The following is a 17,714-nucleotide window of genomic DNA, read 5'->3' on the forward strand; positions in this document are numbered from 1 at the left end:
ATATATGTGTGCATTCATGCACACAAGGCAGGGATGGCCTAGGAGTGTGGGCTTAATGGAGCATGTGGTACTGGAGCATGTGGTAATAAGGCAATGGGTGGTTCCCTGACCTGAGAGACCATTTTGTTGTACAAATTAGGTATCCTTCCTTACACATGCACAAGGTAGACATCTGAAAAAATATCTCTTTGCACAACAGAATAGTTTTTCTAGAATGTCTCTAAATGTTTAATTCCTTAATGATGCGCCGTTGTATATATTTTGTTTGCTGCCGGCTCCCCTGCTTCAGTATGCATTTTAAATTCTTGTAAGGTGCTTTTGATTATGTTAGCATGATCTCTGGTGGGTTCAGATGCATAAGTGATATTGCAAGATGGCATAAGCTTTATAAATACAGGCAACAGCTGTATTCCTAGGATCAGGGTGGGCAATTATTTTTCCATGGGGCCATATAAGATCAGAAAATATTGTGGAGGGGCCGGGCCAAAAGGCAGGGGACGAGGTGCTTTTGACAACTCAACAGGGGGGCGGCGCTTTTGAAAGTTCCCGCGATGGCGGCGAAAGCCCCGCGAGAAGTCGGCAGCCAAGGCAACCGCTTCATGGGCTTTCAAAGGCACCTCACTTCCCCAGCACGGCCGGGGTTAGTCAGGGTCATCCGGCGGGTCGGATGTACCTGGCGGCCGATAATGCCCAGGTCTGCCTTAGATGATCAGAGCATTTACTATTTGGTTCTACACTTTTACCATAGAACATTCAAGGCCCTTGATTTTGCTGAGATACCAGCATTTTCCTTCCTATCAGAGGTAGTAGTGCTGTAGTGATGAAGAGGAAAAACATTTTCACAACAGAATTAAAAAATAACAATCCAAGTTGTGTGTACCATAGAAAATGACATAGTTTGAATAATCTCTGCAGATTAGATAACTTCAGACTTGGCTTAAAACATGGCAGATTAAGTTCAACGTAGGCAAGCCGCATCGCATACTGAATCAAAACCTTAAGTTTTAAATATATGTTGATGGGGTCTGAACTGACTGAGATTTTGGAGTTATGGAAGGTTAAATGAAAATGTCAGTGTGTGGCAAAGATACAATAGGCAAGTTCCTTGTTAGGAATTATTAAGAAAAGAATTTAAAAAAAAAACTACCAATATTTTAATGCCTTTTAAAATAAAGCTATGGTCTGGCCTCGCTTAGGAATAATACTGTGTGCATTTCTGGTCACTGTATCTCAAAAGGATATTATTGCAGAGCTGGAAAAAATATAGAGGGCAAACCAAGACAATTAGGGGTTGAAGCACATTTCCTATGATAGAAAGATGCAGAGCCTGGGACTTTGCAGTCTACAAAAAAGGGCAGAGGGTTGTAAAATTATAGCCCTAGGAGCTGAGGGTTGTAAAATTAAAGCCCTAAGAGCTGAGGGTTGTAAAATTATAGCTCTGCGGAGTAGAGAAAGTGGATACTGGGAGCTTTTTCTCCCTCTCTCATAATACTAGAATTCAGGGGCACCAAATGAAATTGTTGGGAAATTGGTTCAGGATAGACAAAAGTTCTCTTTAACTTAATGAGCAATTAAATGGTCCACAGTGGAGGAAGTGATGGCCACTAGCACAGACAGTTCAATGTAGCAAAATGTAAAGTGATGCACATAGGGGCAAAAAATCCAAACTTCACATACATGCTACAGGGGTCAGTGCTATCAGTCACAGACCAGGAAAGGGATTTGGGCGTGTTAGTGGATAGTTCCATGGGAATGGCAACTCAATGCATGGCAGCTGTGAAAAAGGCAAACTCTATGCTGGGGATAATTAGGAAAGGAGTTGATAATAAAACTGCAAGGATTGTCATGCCCTTATATAACACTGCGGAAGCGACCGCACTTGGAGTACTGTGTTCAGTTCTTGGCTCACATCTCAAAAAAGGATATCAAGAGATAGAAAAAGTGCAGAGAAGGGCAACGAGATGATTGAAGGATTGGAGCACCTTCCTTATGAGGAGAGGGCTGCAGCTGCTTTGGGACTCTTTAGTTTGGAGAGGAGACGTCTGAGGGGGGATATGATTGAAGTCTATAAAATTATGCATGGGGTAGAAAATGTTGACAGAGAGAAATTTTTCTCTCTTTCTCACAATACTAGAACCAGGAGGCATTCATTGAAAATGCTGGGGGGAAGAATTAGGACTAATAAAAGGAAACACTTCTTCACGCAACGTGTGATTGGTGTTTGGAATATGCTGCCACAGGAGGCGGTGGTGGCCACTAACCTGGATAGCTTTAAATAGGGCTTGGACAGATTTATGGAGGAGAAGTCAATCTATGGCTACCAATCTTGATCCTCCTTGATCTCAGATTGCAAATGCCTTAGCAGACCAGGTGCTCAGGAGGAGCAGCAGCAGCAGCAGCAGCAGGCCATTGCTTTCACATCCTGCATGTGAGCTCCCAAAGGCACCTGGTGGGCCACTGCGAGTAGCAGAGTGCTGGACTAGATGGACTCTGGTCTGATCCAGCAGGCTAGTTCTTATGTTCTTATTAGCTTTGAAAGGGAGTTAGATTCATGGAGGAGAGACTCATCAGTGGTTGCCAGCCAAGGTAAATAAAGGGAGCCTCTATCTACAGAGAGAGTAAACCTATTAGTACCAGTGCTCAGAGGCAGCAACAGGGGAGGGCCTTAGTCTCTGTGCTCTATTTGTTTGGCCCTCCAGGTCAATTGGTTGGCCACTGTGTGAAACTGGATGCTCTACCCTATGGACCATTGGCCTGATCCAACAGATTCTCCTATTTTCTTATGCTAATTGGCTTACTTTTCCCATGTTTAAGATACAGATTTTTCAGAACTGCTGGAGGAGGAAGACTAGTTGAGCTGACATGTATTTAACTACATATTAGAGGGGAGCATGAGATACAACTTCTGGGACCAAACCTTGCCATCTCCCTTCCTTGGATGCTTGTATGGAGTGGATTTCCCTCACATTCTCAGCTGGAGGAGAGAATCCTGTTGAATGCTCCATTGTTTGCTTCTTTTTTCAAGATCAAGTTTATTGCATTGGCCATTAGCCTTCACAATCATTATACAAGACATTAAAACTATAATTCAATAGTTACATATACATAAAAAGAGGGATAAAGAGAAATTAGGCCCCTACTGTGTTGTTGGGCTCTGACCTTTCTAGTTGCCAGTGCAAAACAGAGCTACTCTTTCAGGAACATAGTGATCAGTATCAGACAACAAAACAAATCAGTTTATCATGTTTAGACAAACCTGACCACAAACTACTGACGTGTTTATTCCTGGGCCACAACCTTTACTGTTGGGCCACAACCTACTGACGTGTTTACTCCTTGGACTGCTGTAATGGGGGCAAACAAGAATATAGGGCCTTGATTGTTCAACCGCGCCAGCTCCGCAAATACAAGGGCAAGGGCATTGAGAGGCAGGGATGTTTAAGAAGCGACCAATTCGCATTGCTGAAGGCACAGAATGAAATCTCAAATAGGTGAAAGCAATCAGCCCTGACTACTTGTGCAAAGGGCCATTTCCCCCGCGCTCCCACCCCCAGGATTCACACTTCTGCACTCGATGTTTGCCTGTTACGAAGGCAGAGGGGAGATTGCCTCATGCCAGAAGGAAGGAGAACAGACCGAGTCGACTTTACGGAATTTCTGTTCTGAAAGTACCCGAGGGCAACAGGAAAATCCAGTGACTATAAACCAACCGCCACCGACTTCCGCCCGGGTTTCACCCCTCCGAGTTCTCAGAGCTGTCTGGAACGGGGCCACCCTCGCCTTTCGGGGCCACGATTCGCGGCAGTCCCAGACCCGTTTAGCCCCAAGCTTCACTGTGAACGCGAAAGTCGCCGGATTTCCCAAAGCGCCTCTCCAGCAAAGGACCCTTGGGACTTTCCCCCTTGTGTGAAGTGTAGGCGCCCTTTATGGTTTGCGCAGGTGCCCGGCAACAGTTCTTGGTCGCTGTTCTTCCCCAGAGCCGGAAAAGTGTGCCATTCATTCCGCTGAGGCTCCAATCCAGCCCCGCTTCTCGTGGCCCCACGGAAGGCGCCTCTGGAAGGGGGCGTGCCTTTGGGGGAAGCCCCGCTGGGCTCAGGCGCTCTGGGCGGACCGGGCACCGGCCGTAGTACTAGCAGTCGCCCTCCTTTCTTGCTCGTGCACCTTGTCTGATCCTCGTGGAGTTCTTGAATCACCAGCCCGGGAAGATGCCCTCCTGCTGGATTAGGAGCCTGGCGCCAAATCCTGCCCTGCTGCTGGCCCTGGGTAAGTCTCCGCTTTAAATTCTTCGGACCATTTCGGATCCCTTAAAGGTTTCACAACAAATTGAACGTCCGGTCCTCCTAGACAAATTCGGAGAGCCTTTAAACCTGCCGGGGATCCATTGGGTAGAGTAGGTCCTGATATTCGCTGAGAATGGTTTATTCCCTCTCTGTGGCTATACTTAAAAAAGACGTGGCGAGTTCTGCGTAATGACTGCTAATGATGATCCTGGATTTATGTGCTGGGGCATAAGCACAGTTGGTTCCTTGTTCATGTTTGGCCCTAAATTATACTTTATTTTAAGTAGTTGTAACAGCAACCAGATGGCTGTCTGGGTGTGATCTTAAAAACCTTTTCCTGGAAGTAAGTCCAAGTGAATAAAATGAGACCGACTTCTGGGTAGAACTGCTTAGTCTTGCTCTCTTTGATATGTTATTGCCACAGAGCTGGCTGTTTCCATTTTTCCTGTGTAGAATTTTACCTCTGCTGTGTTAGTGCTACTTGTAATTGTTTCTGGTGTTCTAAATTAGTGTTGTTAGATTTTCGGTTGCCTTTATGAGTGTTGTTGTTTGTATGTGGTGGTGTACCACTTTGTATGTCAAAAGTTGTTGTGCATAAATTTGAAGCTGAGTTACAGGCAATGTTTTGTCTAAGGCTTTCACGCCTGGATTCAACTGGTTGTTGTGGGTTTTCTGGGTTGTATGGCCGTGGTCTGGTAGATCAACAGGCAATGTTTGTCTCTGTTACCATCTTTACGAGCAGGTAAATACTTTTTTTTTGCTTTATTTGTCAATCCCTCCATGATCCCTCCTTCCTGCCTAGTGTCTACTGTTCCTGCCTTCCCACATTATATTTTTAAAGAAATAAAATAAAGATATCCATATTTTAAAGGTGAGAGCCAGCATGGTATAATAATCAAGAGGACAGACTCTAATCTGGAGGTTCAATTCCCAACTCCTCCATATGAAGTCTGTTGGGTGACCTTGGGCCAGTAACAGTTCTCTCAGAACTCTCTCAACCCATGCAGAGGCAGGCAATAGCAAACCACCTCTGAAAGTCTCTTACCTTGAATACCCTATGGGTTGCCATAAGTCAGCTGCGACTTGAGAGCACACAGAGGCATATAACTTAAAGGGCGTAAATAGACCATATAGTGGGTTGCAGCCCAGGATCCTGCTGTTCTTATTCAGATCCTAAGGTCCTGGAAAAGTAATTCCTACCATCTGCTTATATGTACGTTAGATTCAGCCCAGAATCAGTTGAAGTAGCAAGTGACACAAGCTAGAAAAAATATTTTCCACTTTAAGGAGTATTTTTACTATTTCTCATGTTGAAACATTACTGGGATTTCACATACTTTGGCCTTAGTTGGTTCTACTATGTAAGTGACATCATAGGGTGATTGGTGGGATGGGTGGCATCTGCCTTCTTCTAGAAATGACTGTGCTTCTTCACTGCGCAGGAGGCATGAGCCAAAAATTCCAAACCTGCATGCATCATCTTAGGGTTTTAAATCTAGTCTTTGCTCCCAAACAGAGTATTTCAGCCTGCAGTCTTATGTGTACTTACTTGAGAGTAAGGCTTACTGAATTTAATTGGATTTCCTTCTGATTAAACATGCATTGGATTATTCCATAGAAGAAGCTGTCTTCTTCATGTGTGGTATTGACAAAGTAATTAAATAGACATGGGTACTGTTTCTGCCCATGCTGTGATTATGCATTGGATGAAACTTCAGCCCATCTAATATTGTACTCTGAATTATTCAGTTGTTTTTGTTGAAAATAAGAACCATCTAATGCAAGGTCTGTTTTTGCTAAAAACAATACAAGGCTGAATGTGTAACTAATACCCCTGGATATAGCAATATAGTCCTCACAAAAATCTGTCATTTTGGGGAAGATTCCACTACTCTCCTTCTTGGAAATAAATCTGCTACCACAAAGATTCATCTTGCAGTTTCCCTTTTGTGCCTTTGGTTTAGCCTGATTCATTTTTTCCTGTTTTGTGACAGGTTGGCTGCTTTTCTGACATTCATGAATCAATTGTAATCCACAATAAGTGGGAATGATTAAGTACTTTGTAGCTAGACAAGCTCACTGTTAACGTTATTGATTAAGACAGTTGTGAAATAATAAAACTAAGCAGATATTTTTGGCTATCTACAAAGGGGTGATCTCTTTTCCTGCCATGCTGATAATATAGAATAGGTTAAAAATTGGGGAAATGAACACAGGCAGAAAGACAAGAAGGAAGTTAAGTAGGAAGGAGAAAGAAAAAGAGAAATAGTGATAAAGTAGTAGTTTAGTGAAGCCTGAAGAAGAAGAAGAATTTGGATTTTATCCCCCCTTTCTCTCCTGCAGGAGACTCAAAGGGGCTTAAAATCTCCTTGCCCTTCCCCTCTCACAACAAACACCCTGTGAGGTAGGTGGGGCTGAGAGAGCTCCGAGAAGCTGTGACTAGCCCAAGGTCACCCAGCTGGCATGTGTGGGAGTGTACAGGGTAATCTGAATTCCCCAGATAAGCCTCCACAGCTCAGGCAGCAGAGCTGGGAATCAAACCCGGTTCCTCCAGACTAGAGACACGAGCTCTTAACCTCCTACACCACTGTTGCTCCTGCTTTGACTGTTTTGTCTAGCCACACAGCATAAGAAGAATTGGTCTTTATACCCCGATTTCTCTACCTTTAAGCAGTTTTAAAGTGACTTACAATCGCCTTTCCTTACCCTCTTCTCTTCAGACACTTTATGAGGTAGGTGGGACTGAGAGTTCTGAGAGAACTATGACTAATCCAATGTCATGTGGAGGAGTGGGGGAAACAGTTCATCAGATTAGAATCTGCTGGTCATGTGGAAGAGTGATGAATCAAACCCAGTTCTCCAGATTAGAATCATGCTGGCTCTCAAGATAACGTTACAGCTTTGTTTGCATTGTTAAACCTCACAACCGAGTGGCAACAATGTCATGTAGACTTTTTGTAAGATTAATTTTTAAGTGTTGCTTATCCAGGATATGTGTAGGATACTGGAATGGCCAAATAACCAGGAAACCACCCCCACCCCAGCATAGCCTGTCCTTAAAAGCAGCTTGATGCTTAGAAACCAGGGAGAGCTTTTCATGGTGTGGAGGCAGACAAAGTTCAGGCTTCTGTAAAAGACACAGCTGTTGTGTCTGGTTGAAAAAATAACAGTCCCAGAGATCCAATGAGTAAAGCAACTTGAACTGGAAGCCTGTTCAAGTTAAGTCTGCTTGGTCGTTACTAGTATATTTAGGACTCAAATATTGTATGCTTGAAACTGAAAAAAATACAAATTGCTTCCTACTAGGTGCCTATTTATAGGTGTAGGGAATTCCCACCAGGAGTCTGATGTGGTGGGGGGGGGGGGGACCAGAATGCTAATTCCAGTCCCTTGATTGGCTGCCACACCTACTCACATGGAATGTGTAGAGGCTCTATGACAGCAGAGTCTAGTAGTCAGCATCCTAGTGGATAAGAATATTGGAGGCAAAGGTTAGACTGTCTGTGGCTGGGAAAGAATGCCAGCTGACCACACAACAGTGGGAGGAGAAAACTGCTGGATATTTTTAGGGCATCATAGGTATAGTTCATATGTCATGCAAAGCCTTGGTTCAGTGAAACTAACTATGGTTAGTTGATTGTCTGAATTTGGCTTCCTCACTCACCATAGTTAGGTTAGCTCCCTTACACTAGATTCTGAAGTTGGTTTATTAATCACAGGTTGTTTTTACATGGAGACTTTTTCTCTTTATGGAGAGCAGGAAGCCCTCACCATTAAAGGAAATCATAGAATTATATGGTTGGAAGGGGCCTGCAGTCTATCTAGTCCAATCCCTGCTCAATGCAGGACTGGTCTAAAGCATCCCTTTAGCGTTTGTCCAGCTGCTGCTTGAAGACTTCCAGTGAGGGGAAGCGCACCTCCTCCATAGTTAGCTTATTTCACTGCTGAATAACTCTTACTGTAAAAAATTGTTCCTAATGTCCAACTCGTACTTTCCACCCATGTAAGTTCTGCTTTCAAAATTGCGTGGCATGGCACTGTTTGCTGTCATTGTTAGGTACATTTATACTAGTAGAGTAGAACAGAAGAGACAGATTCTCAGTTGCTTTTTAATATATGAGTTTACTGACTATAAAGGAAGGGTTACATTATACATCTACATTACTGTACATTTGGTTACATCTTTGCTACCTATCCAGTGTCTCCTCATGTCGTGTGTGCTCAAACAAAGAAACAGAGTTAAATGTATTGTCGAAGGCTTTCATGGCCGGAATCACTTGGGTGCTGTGTGGTTTCCGGGCTGTATGGCCGTGTTCTAGCAGCATTCTCTCCTGACGTTTCGCCTGCATCTGTGGCTGGCATCCTCTGAAGTTCCGATGAAGATGAAGGATCCTCTGAAGATGCCAGCCACAGATGCAGGCGAAACGTCAGGAGAGAATGCTGCTAGAACACGGCCATACAACCCGGAAACCACACAGCACCCAAACAGAGGCCCCTTCCGCACACGCAAAATAATGCGTTTTCAAACCACTTTCACAACTGTTTGCAAGTGGATTTTGCCATTCCGCACAGCTTCAAAGAGCATTGAAAGCAGTTTGAAAGTGCATTATTCTGCATGTGCGGAATGAGCCAAAGTTAACTTTATAACTTCTGATATATGTGCTCACTAGCATGTAAGCAATGACTGTTTGACTGACCAATAACTAATCAATAGACCAGGTCATAAACAGTGACTTCAGCAACTGGTTTACATACAAACAGTTAATCATTTTATGTCTGAGTTGTGACAGACACTTGTAAATACCAACAGTCATGCATTGTTCTTCCTCCATTGATTCCTTTAAATGGCACTTTCTTTTGGGCTTGGAATGGGAAGGGAGGGGTGTTTCTGTCATCATAGATAGTCATCATAGTGTGCTTTTGCACAGACATGGTACGGAGGGGGAAGGAGTGACAGGGTAGAAGGTAGCAGCACCATGAGAACAGCTGTGTCCTATTCTTGCCCTGCTTGCTGCTGCGGAAAGTCACCGCTGACTTACAGCAACCTCATAAGGCAAGATACTATACTCTGTTCAACATAAAGAATGAAGAGCGATCTGCGTTCTTCAGCAGAAGTGAAAGGATCCTGTTTCCACTGGGGAAAATACTGCTGATTCTCTTTTAGCCAGGGAATCGTATTTAAGCGCCGCTTTCGTCGAAACCATTTTTGCCTGCAGTATTTTGTGTTTCAGAACTTTTAAAAACTGAAAGACTGTGTTTCAGAACTTTGAATAAAAGATCATTTATATTGGCCCAGATGCTTTTAGCAAGACTTGCCTGTTTGTAAAGTTGTGCCTGCCATTTTGTTTCCCTTGGCAGGAAACAAAATGACGGGAGCAACTTCACAAACAGGCAAGTCTTGCTAAAAGCCATTTGGGGAAATATAAACGATCTTTTTTTTTTCAAAGTTCTGTGTTTGATACTATAGGCAATAATGGTTTTGATTAAAACAATGCTTGAGTACAATTCTCTAAGGCTAAAAGAGAATAGGAAGGGGCGGGAGAAGGCAGGCACTACAACCCAGCAAAGCATTCCTCCACAGCAGAGGTCCAGGAAAATGTGGAGGTTTAATACACAAATCTCCTTGAACAGAATATAATAGAGGTTGTTTGCCATTGCCTCCCTCTACTGCATCACAACCCTGGACTAATCTGTGGTGGTCTCCCATACAAATACTAACCACCCCCCCACCCCCCGCTTATCTGACAAGATCAGGCTAAGCTGGGCTATCCAGGTCAGATATTTCCATGCTCCCATGTAAATGCAGCTACAGTTGCTCTTGGTTTCATGAGATGTAGGGATGGAGATCTTGAGTTTCATTTTTACCTTCCTCAGGACTTGAAGGAAGTCCTTGGTTTAGACAGGTGTTAAAATGTTTCTAAGACCATAAGAAAGAGCCTGCTGGATCAGACCAGAGTCCATCAAGTCCAGCACTCTGCTACTCACAGTGGCCCACCAGATGCCTTTGGGAGCTCACATGCAGGATGTGAAAGCAATGGCCTGCTGCTACTGCTCCCGAGCATCTGGTCTGCTAAGGCACTTGCAATCCCAGATCAAGGAGGATCAAGATTGGTAGCCATAGATCGACTGTTAGAAAAGTTTTCTGGTTAGAAAACTGGTCAAGAAAAAGAATAAAAGTAAACCAAACTGGTGAAAATAAAAGGCAATACAGTTCTAGAAGAAGCTGCCCATAACTGTAGGGATGGGGAATCCTGACTTGTATTTCATACTCACTGGGCTACAGAGATGTCTGACAAGAACTGCTAAAAATTGACATTGCTCTGTTTTTTTTCTGCCTATTGCAAGAGGTCTCCCTGTCCAAGTGTATCTCTGTCCCCTTTTAAAAGTGCAAGATCTTTGGCACACTCCAGCTCTTCTTACAGCAGTTAAAGGAAGCTTGTTTCCTATCCCAGGAAGGAGGCAGTAGAGCAGATCTGAGAGGTGAGTTATTCCCACTACTATTGTACCGTAACAGAGGTGGGGCCTTGCAGGTTCGCCACAGATGGGATGTCCATTGCAAGGATCTCCCCTTCCCACACGTGCCCTTCTTTCTGCCCCCTTCAGGGCTGGACCAGTCAAAGGCCTTTCTAGGGCTTTATTAGAGTGGGCCTAGAACATCCTCCCTGCCACCATGCAACTTCCTCTCTAGTCAGGGTATCACTGAAGATGAGGTGCAGTGGTGAAGCTGCAACGGGGTGGCGGTAGGGTGCCATTGGCATCATATGGGATGAAAAAATCTTCCCCAGACCCCACCTCCCAGGGGCAGGGTGTGGACATGGGTGGATTGAGGCAGGATGTAAGCAGGCTGGGGCGGGCAAGGACAGGGGGCACATGGGCAGGTTGTGCTCCGGGCACAGTTTCCTTTCCCTCAATCCCTATTGAGGTGGGATGAATGCAGGCAGAGTGAACAACAATGGTATATTAAACAAATACTATAAGAAGTAAATAAATGGGACAATAAGTATAATAATGGGACAGAATTAATACAGGGCGAGAAGTTGGCTGTGAAACAGTAAAGCTCTCTGATGCAACAGCCTTATTTTATTTCCTTCTCTGTTTCACTACCTGATCCCAGTAGGTCACCAAGAGCAAGGCAAGGAATTAACTCCATCCAAAAGTGGCCTCCCTATTGCTCAGCTTCTGGGAGTGATGCTCCTCTTGCTCTCTGTCCAGGGCTTTATATGCTCTGCCTCCTTGAGTTCTGCCTCTTTGACAGTGGCTAGTAGAGGCATATCTAAGGTGGGGCAGCCAGGGCATGTACTTTGGGCACTGCCTTGCTCCTGGGTGCTGCCGCCACCTTTGTGATTGCAGTTCGATAAGGCATATAGCTGAAGTGCAAAATCAGGCTTATGGTGGTGAAGGCAGTAGTGCTAAACCGGAAGAGCTGCAAATCACCATACATATAACCTCCCCCTCCCCACTGACACACATGTGCGCACAGTCTTTCCTGCTGCTACTGCCTTAGTCAAATGCGCAATCAACCTAATTCATGCCTCCCGCTATCATGTGGAAGAATTTTTTCCCCTTGGAAGCCTTCTGTGCAGACTGAGCAACACGAATTCTTTAAATGAGGTTGGAAGTAAGGGCAACAACCTCCACCGAGACCCTGATGAGGAAATGTTGCTTCTTTAGCTCAGTGTCTCCAAGCTCTTGAGCAACAAAGGCATCAAGAGTTATGCGCATGGATGAAAGAGCGATTGCTGCACTCCTGTCTTGAGAAAGGCACCACTAGGCACTAGGGCAGCATGTGCGCATGGTCAGAGGGATTGTATCTAGTTGATTGAGATGCATTCCTAGCTCAATGTAATTGCTACAAGATATATTTAACCAGTCTGCTAGATGTTACCATTGCTGTTCTGGGACATTATTTCCTTGATCTTTGCTTTATGGCTTCACATGACGAGTAGGTAACTTGGCTTACCCCTGACACTTTTAGTCTCATGGGAAATGGGATGTTTCCATTGTCCTGTTGGGGCAGGATGCCAGGTGGCTTTATCTCTGTCTATTGCTGACCTTGGGGCGCCTTAATTCCAAACTAACTCTCCCACACATTTTTGGGGAAAATGGGAGGGGGGGCTAACATCAGAATAAAGTGAGTAGCAAGAGCCAGGTTCACCAGAACCGGCTTTGACAAGCTGGGTGCTTCGATGTCTATCAATAGACACTGCTGATCAACAGTACAGAATCTGTTTATTGCTTCAAGGTTCAAGACATAACATTAAGCCAGTTCTCCTGGATCCCCGCACCTACTTCCATTTCTGAAGCTATGGATGGAGCTACGGGTGGGATGGCTTCTGACAGTGGTTCAGATGACAACAGTGAGGCCCAAGCTGCAAGTAGGTGCCCTGCTGGAGATATCCATGAGGACCTGGGAGAGGAGGGCCCCCAACGTTACACCAAATGGCAAGAAGAACATCCGGCTGGAAGAAACTCCATCAAGCTCATTCCTTTGGGAGCCAACTGGATGAACCCTGGTTCATCAGGCCTCATGGGTTGGGGCTATACCAAAACGCCGGATAATGGAGATCGAAGAGGGAGACTTGCTGGAAATTGAGTGCCAGGACCCACTATATGTCGGACGGGGCCAAGTGAGAGAGACAGCCTACCTCTGGTGCAGCCAAGAAGAAATCCAGCGGGACCTGCACCTCCTCCAACAGCAACTGGCAGATATACAAGTGGGTCCCCAGCAATCTGGGGGGAAGGGGGTTAGGGTTAACCCTAACCCACTTCAGTCCAAAACTTTGGAGGGTGCCTGGGAAATGCAGGCCTACTGAAAAACTTATACAAAGCTTCAGGCTTGTGTAAGGAAGAGATGCTTCCTAGAGGCCTATCGGCTGCTCATTCTTTGACTTTAGGCCCAGAATCGTCACATGTGGTCTGGGAAGCGTGTTGCCCACCCTTTGGTTGTGTGGGGTTCAATTTAATCAGTATGTATTATGATTTGTTGTGAAGAAAGTGTTAATATCAGTCTCATACAACTTCAGTGGGAAAGAAAGTAAGGATCTTTGGTCCAACTGTGGAAGGTAATTTGTTCATGAGTTGAAAGTTTCAATTAGCCTGTTGCCTCAATGCAGACAGGCAGAGTACCTAGGGTTTTTTTTTTAAGTAATGGAATAGAAGAGTGAGAGAGCTGTAAAATTAGAATTTGTCAAGGCAAATTGAGACTATTTACTTGCCTGTGAGCCAGGTCCTAGTTTCAGAAACAAATCATAATTAAAATAAGCCATGACCTTGTTATGACTGAATTGTACCACTTTCTCAGCCTCAGTCATGCTTTCTAGATGAGTCATTCCACTCTGAATTCAGATTTATGTCCCAGAGTTTCATGGGTCTCAGTCATTACTTAGCCCAATAATAGATACAGCTGTTCTTCTAGAGGTGGAGTTTGCATAAATTGATCTTGTTCAGTGGCTTCCCAGTTGGTGTAAACTGGATCTTCATTGAGAGATCAGTGCTTCCATCTGTAGCTGGTGTAGGTACTCCACTGACTTCTGTTTTAAGTCAGATATTCCTCCTGGAGGGAACATTCTGTTGAAGGGGGTGACTTCCCTCTAACATCTGGTTGTGCCCTGCCCTATAGTCTAGCTGGACTCAGCCTTTCATAATGTGAACATTCTGATAAGTACAGCTCTTATAATGTGCGTCACAATCGCACAGTCCCAATATGCAGAAGTAAGTCTCCTGTTCTTTGTGGATACGGTAGTTCTTGTTCTCATTCTTGCTCAGAGGTTACTTAACCCTCTAACTCTCCGTTAAAAACAGACCGCTTCAGGAAGCTATGCAGGCTTCAGCCCATGAAATTCTTTTTGCTTTCTTCACATCAGGAAATGAATCAGCTTTGCTTAGTTAATTACCTGAAAGTTCCACAGAAACCCTGACACACTGTCCTTCTTGCTTCGGCCTGTTTAAAACAAATCACATGGTGCGCTTAAGTTCATTTTCAAGCAAGGACCTAAGCTAAGAATTTCCCTTTAACCTGCTCCAGCAGGCTTAAGTTTTCCCAGCAGGGATTGGCTGTATGCTGAGTCCTTTCTTGCACCATCAAGTCACCGTTAAAAAAATTGGTGGCTACATGTGGTTTTCAAGGCAAGAGACTGTGGAAGTGGTTTGCCATTGGTGGCCTCCGCAAAGGGTGAGGGAGTTCTGAGAGAACTGTGACTGGCCCAAGGTTACTAGTAGGCTTCATGTGGAGAAGTAGGGAATTGAACTGTGTTCTCCAGAACAGAGTCTGCTGCTCATGTGGAGACAAGTTGGCCAAATCTGAGGATACTTAAATTTGATGATTGGAGCTGTGAATGGACATGACAGATCTTTCTACAAATCTAAAAACAAAACAACAACCCTGGTTTACGCAAAAACGTGCAATCTAAATATATATATATATATTGGAGGGTGTTAAAAACCCAAAACAATAAGAGGAGCACCTGTAGCTTCAATGAATAGACTCCCTTAGTGGTCCTTGTTTGGCATCTACAGCTTTCCAGGCTTTATGTCTTTGAGTGAAAGTCAGGGGAGGGAGCAAGGTCCTTTCGAGGGCTGTTTCGGCCTTTGAGCGAGGACTCACTGTGGGCAGGCCTGGCTAGGGTTGCCAGCTGCAGCTTGTGAAATTCCTGGAGATCTTGTGGAGTCTAAAGAGGGCAGGGTTTTGTCAACAACCACTGGGTGACTGGATACCATCTAATTTACGTGACTCGACTAGGCCTGGATGCTTTTTAACTGTTTAACTATAGTCACTCTGTGAAAGCCAGTGTGGTGCAGTGGTTAGAGCTTCAGAGTAGGATCTAGCAGAGCCAGGTTTGAGTCTTCATCCTGCTGTAGAAGTTCACTGGGTGATTTTGGACCAGTCACATACTTTCATCCTAACATACACCACACAGTTTTTTTGAGAACAAAAAGGACAATGGAGAATAATGGAAGCCAATTAGGTCCCCAAAGTGGAGGAGGGTGGGATAGAAATGAAGTACATAAATGATAAATATAGCTAAAAATGTGAGATGTATAAAAGGTAAATTGCTGAATGGCTGAGAAGAAGAGAATGAAGCAGGAAAAGGGGAGTGGGTTGTCAGGAGAAAAAAAAGAAGAAATAGTGTGGGAAGGGGGATAGAGGGGACCCCCGCTGGGGGAGGGGGAATTGAAAACAGGAGGACAGATTGGCTGTTTGGGGGGAAGAGAGAAAGAATCAGGAAAGGGGGAGAGACTGTGAGGGCTTTTAAGGAAAGGGGAAGAGGAAATAGTGGAGGAAGGGAAAATGAGATGCTTCCTGCAAGTCCTCCTGGGTTCTTGCTTTTCATGATATCTGAAGGGAACCTCCACATTCACAGGAAGTAAACCTCTGCTGCTAGGAGGCAACATCATGGAAGACCTTGGCTTCTCTGCCCTGTTTGCTCAGAGCTATTGGTTGGCTAGTGTGCAGGTCAGGATTTTGGACTGGATAGACTATTAGTCTGATACGGAAGTGTTCTTATGTTTGCCTGGCATTGCAGCCTGACATTGCAGGCATTGCAATGACTCAGACTAGGCATGCAGTGCCCCTAAATGCACTGGAACACAGATTTGTTTTTAAAACAGCCCTGTAATTTTGAGCTAATTCCCTCACAATGTTTTTATATATGGAGAGCCATTCTTGCGTAAGAAAAAAAGCACAGCAAAATAACAGTACAACTGTTATTTTTGAATTGAATAAACATAGGAAGCTTGGGAATCAGGAGTCTATGAAGATTTTCTATATACTAGCTAAAAGCAGTTAGTGTTTTTCACATAACTCAAAGATATCTTATGGAGGACTAGTCAACTCTCTCCTTAACCACTGTATCAGTGTAATGCAGTATTCCTGATTGTTCAGCATCTGTCTTCCTGATATAACTTCCCCCGAGTTCCCCTGGCTCAATACACTCCTTTTTGATTTAGGCACGTTCAAGGTTAGAGGAAGTGCTAAAAGGCAAACTTTGTTGCAAGAAAAATACTGATGTTTTCACTTTTGTATTCAAAGGTATAGTGAGTCAATGTATTGTTGAAGGTCTTCATAGCTGGAATTAACTGATGAGGGCTTCCTGGGCTGTGGTGTTCTAGGGTTTTCTGTGGCTATGGTTTTGCAGTTTTAGCTGTATCATTTTGCCTGTATTTGTGGCTGGCATCTTCAGAGGCATTTCATGATCAGATGTTTTTCTCTCTGTGGCACAGTATGGAGTGTTCTGTGTAGTTGGGTATCTGTTTTATACATCTCCCAGATGGGAAGGGAAGAAGGTGCATTTGCATGTGCCTGAGTAGAGTTCATTAGCAGTTTCATTTGTATATATCCAGATGGTTTGAATGTGTCAGACTCATTTCAGAAACCAGAGTGAGGTGAGGCGGGGAGGGGGGGGGAGGAATTTGTATAAAAATCCCCTGGTTTTTGGTGTTGGTATTTTTTAGTACTGGTAACCAGGTTTTGTTGATTTTCAGACTCTCTTTTTGTTGTAACTTTCTTGGTGGTTGTAGATTTCAATGTATTGTCTGACACAGAAGCTGTCAAAGTTGTCAAGAATTTCTGTGTCATCAAATAAGATCCCATGTCTGGCTTGGCTGAACAATGTTCTAACCCAAGCTGGACATAGGATGTTATTTGATGACAGAGAAATTCTTGACAATTCTGACAGCCACTGTGTTACACACCACAAGGAAGCCATTAAAATGACTGGACTATCCCCTCCATTGAGTAAAAGCAATGTAAATGGCATGCTTTCTTTTTCAGATTCAGCATTGGTTGGATTGCCTTTGTTCTTTTTTATTGTCACAAGGTATGGTTGGTACATAGTGTCTTGGCTGGTTAGGACTTTCACTTGTTCTCAACAATTTACTCATGGCTGCAAGGAAACAGGGAATTAAATGAAAAAACTACAAGAACAGCAAATGGCCACAGAATGGCAAACCCATGTTTCTTGTGTGGGACTGGACCAGAAAGTCATAATGCTTCTTCAGAGGGTGACAATAAGATTTGTCTCCTGGATTTCTGCTTCTCATACAGGTAGTATAGATATTGGAGACCTACTGAGGGGGCTTGGGGAACCCTGACATTCCTAAGCCAAGCTGATCAGAAACTTTCAACTTTAAAAACTGTGGATTTCAAGCTTCTATGAGGCTGATGGAGCAATCTTAATAGAGGTTTAACATGAATCCACTTTGATGGAGTCTATTCATTTTTGGCAACACTGCTTTGCTATCAAGTATCCTTGCTAGTTCTAGTTTTTTCCTCTTTCCATATATTGATACTAATATCCCTGTGGCCTCAGTTGCATTCTGCAGCAACAGACAAGCCTGGCTAATTGACCCTCATTTTGCTAGAACAGCTACAGGTATCCACTTCACAATAAGCAATCGTATACACTTTGGCTTGGTCTTTCTGGCTGCTTTTCACAG

The 17,714-nt window shown here is 44.2% G+C and overlaps 1 protein-coding gene across 3 annotated transcripts in view; it reads left to right on the top strand.

Annotated features, from left to right (window-relative positions):
• Positions 1 to 3,855: 3,855 nt before the first annotated feature.
• Positions 3,856 to 17,714, top strand: part of ADGRE5 (adhesion G protein-coupled receptor E5) — a 73,804-nt gene continuing 59,945 nt past the window's right edge. For all 3 annotated transcript variants that reach the window (XR_007244053.1, XM_048491285.1, XM_048491286.1), the window contains exon 1: positions 3,856 to 4,263. Coding sequence is in view for 2 of the 3 variants with exons in the window: in XM_048491285.1 (XP_048347242.1) it covers positions 4,206 to 4,263 (58 nt within the window). In the remaining variant the exon portion in view is untranslated. The remainder of the gene's footprint in view (positions 4,264 to 17,714) is intronic.

This window comes from Sphaerodactylus townsendi, linkage group LG03, assembly GCF_021028975.2.
Source record: "Sphaerodactylus townsendi isolate TG3544 linkage group LG03, MPM_Stown_v2.3, whole genome shotgun sequence".
Taxonomy (NCBI): Eukaryota; Metazoa; Chordata; class Lepidosauria; order Squamata; family Sphaerodactylidae; genus Sphaerodactylus; species Sphaerodactylus townsendi.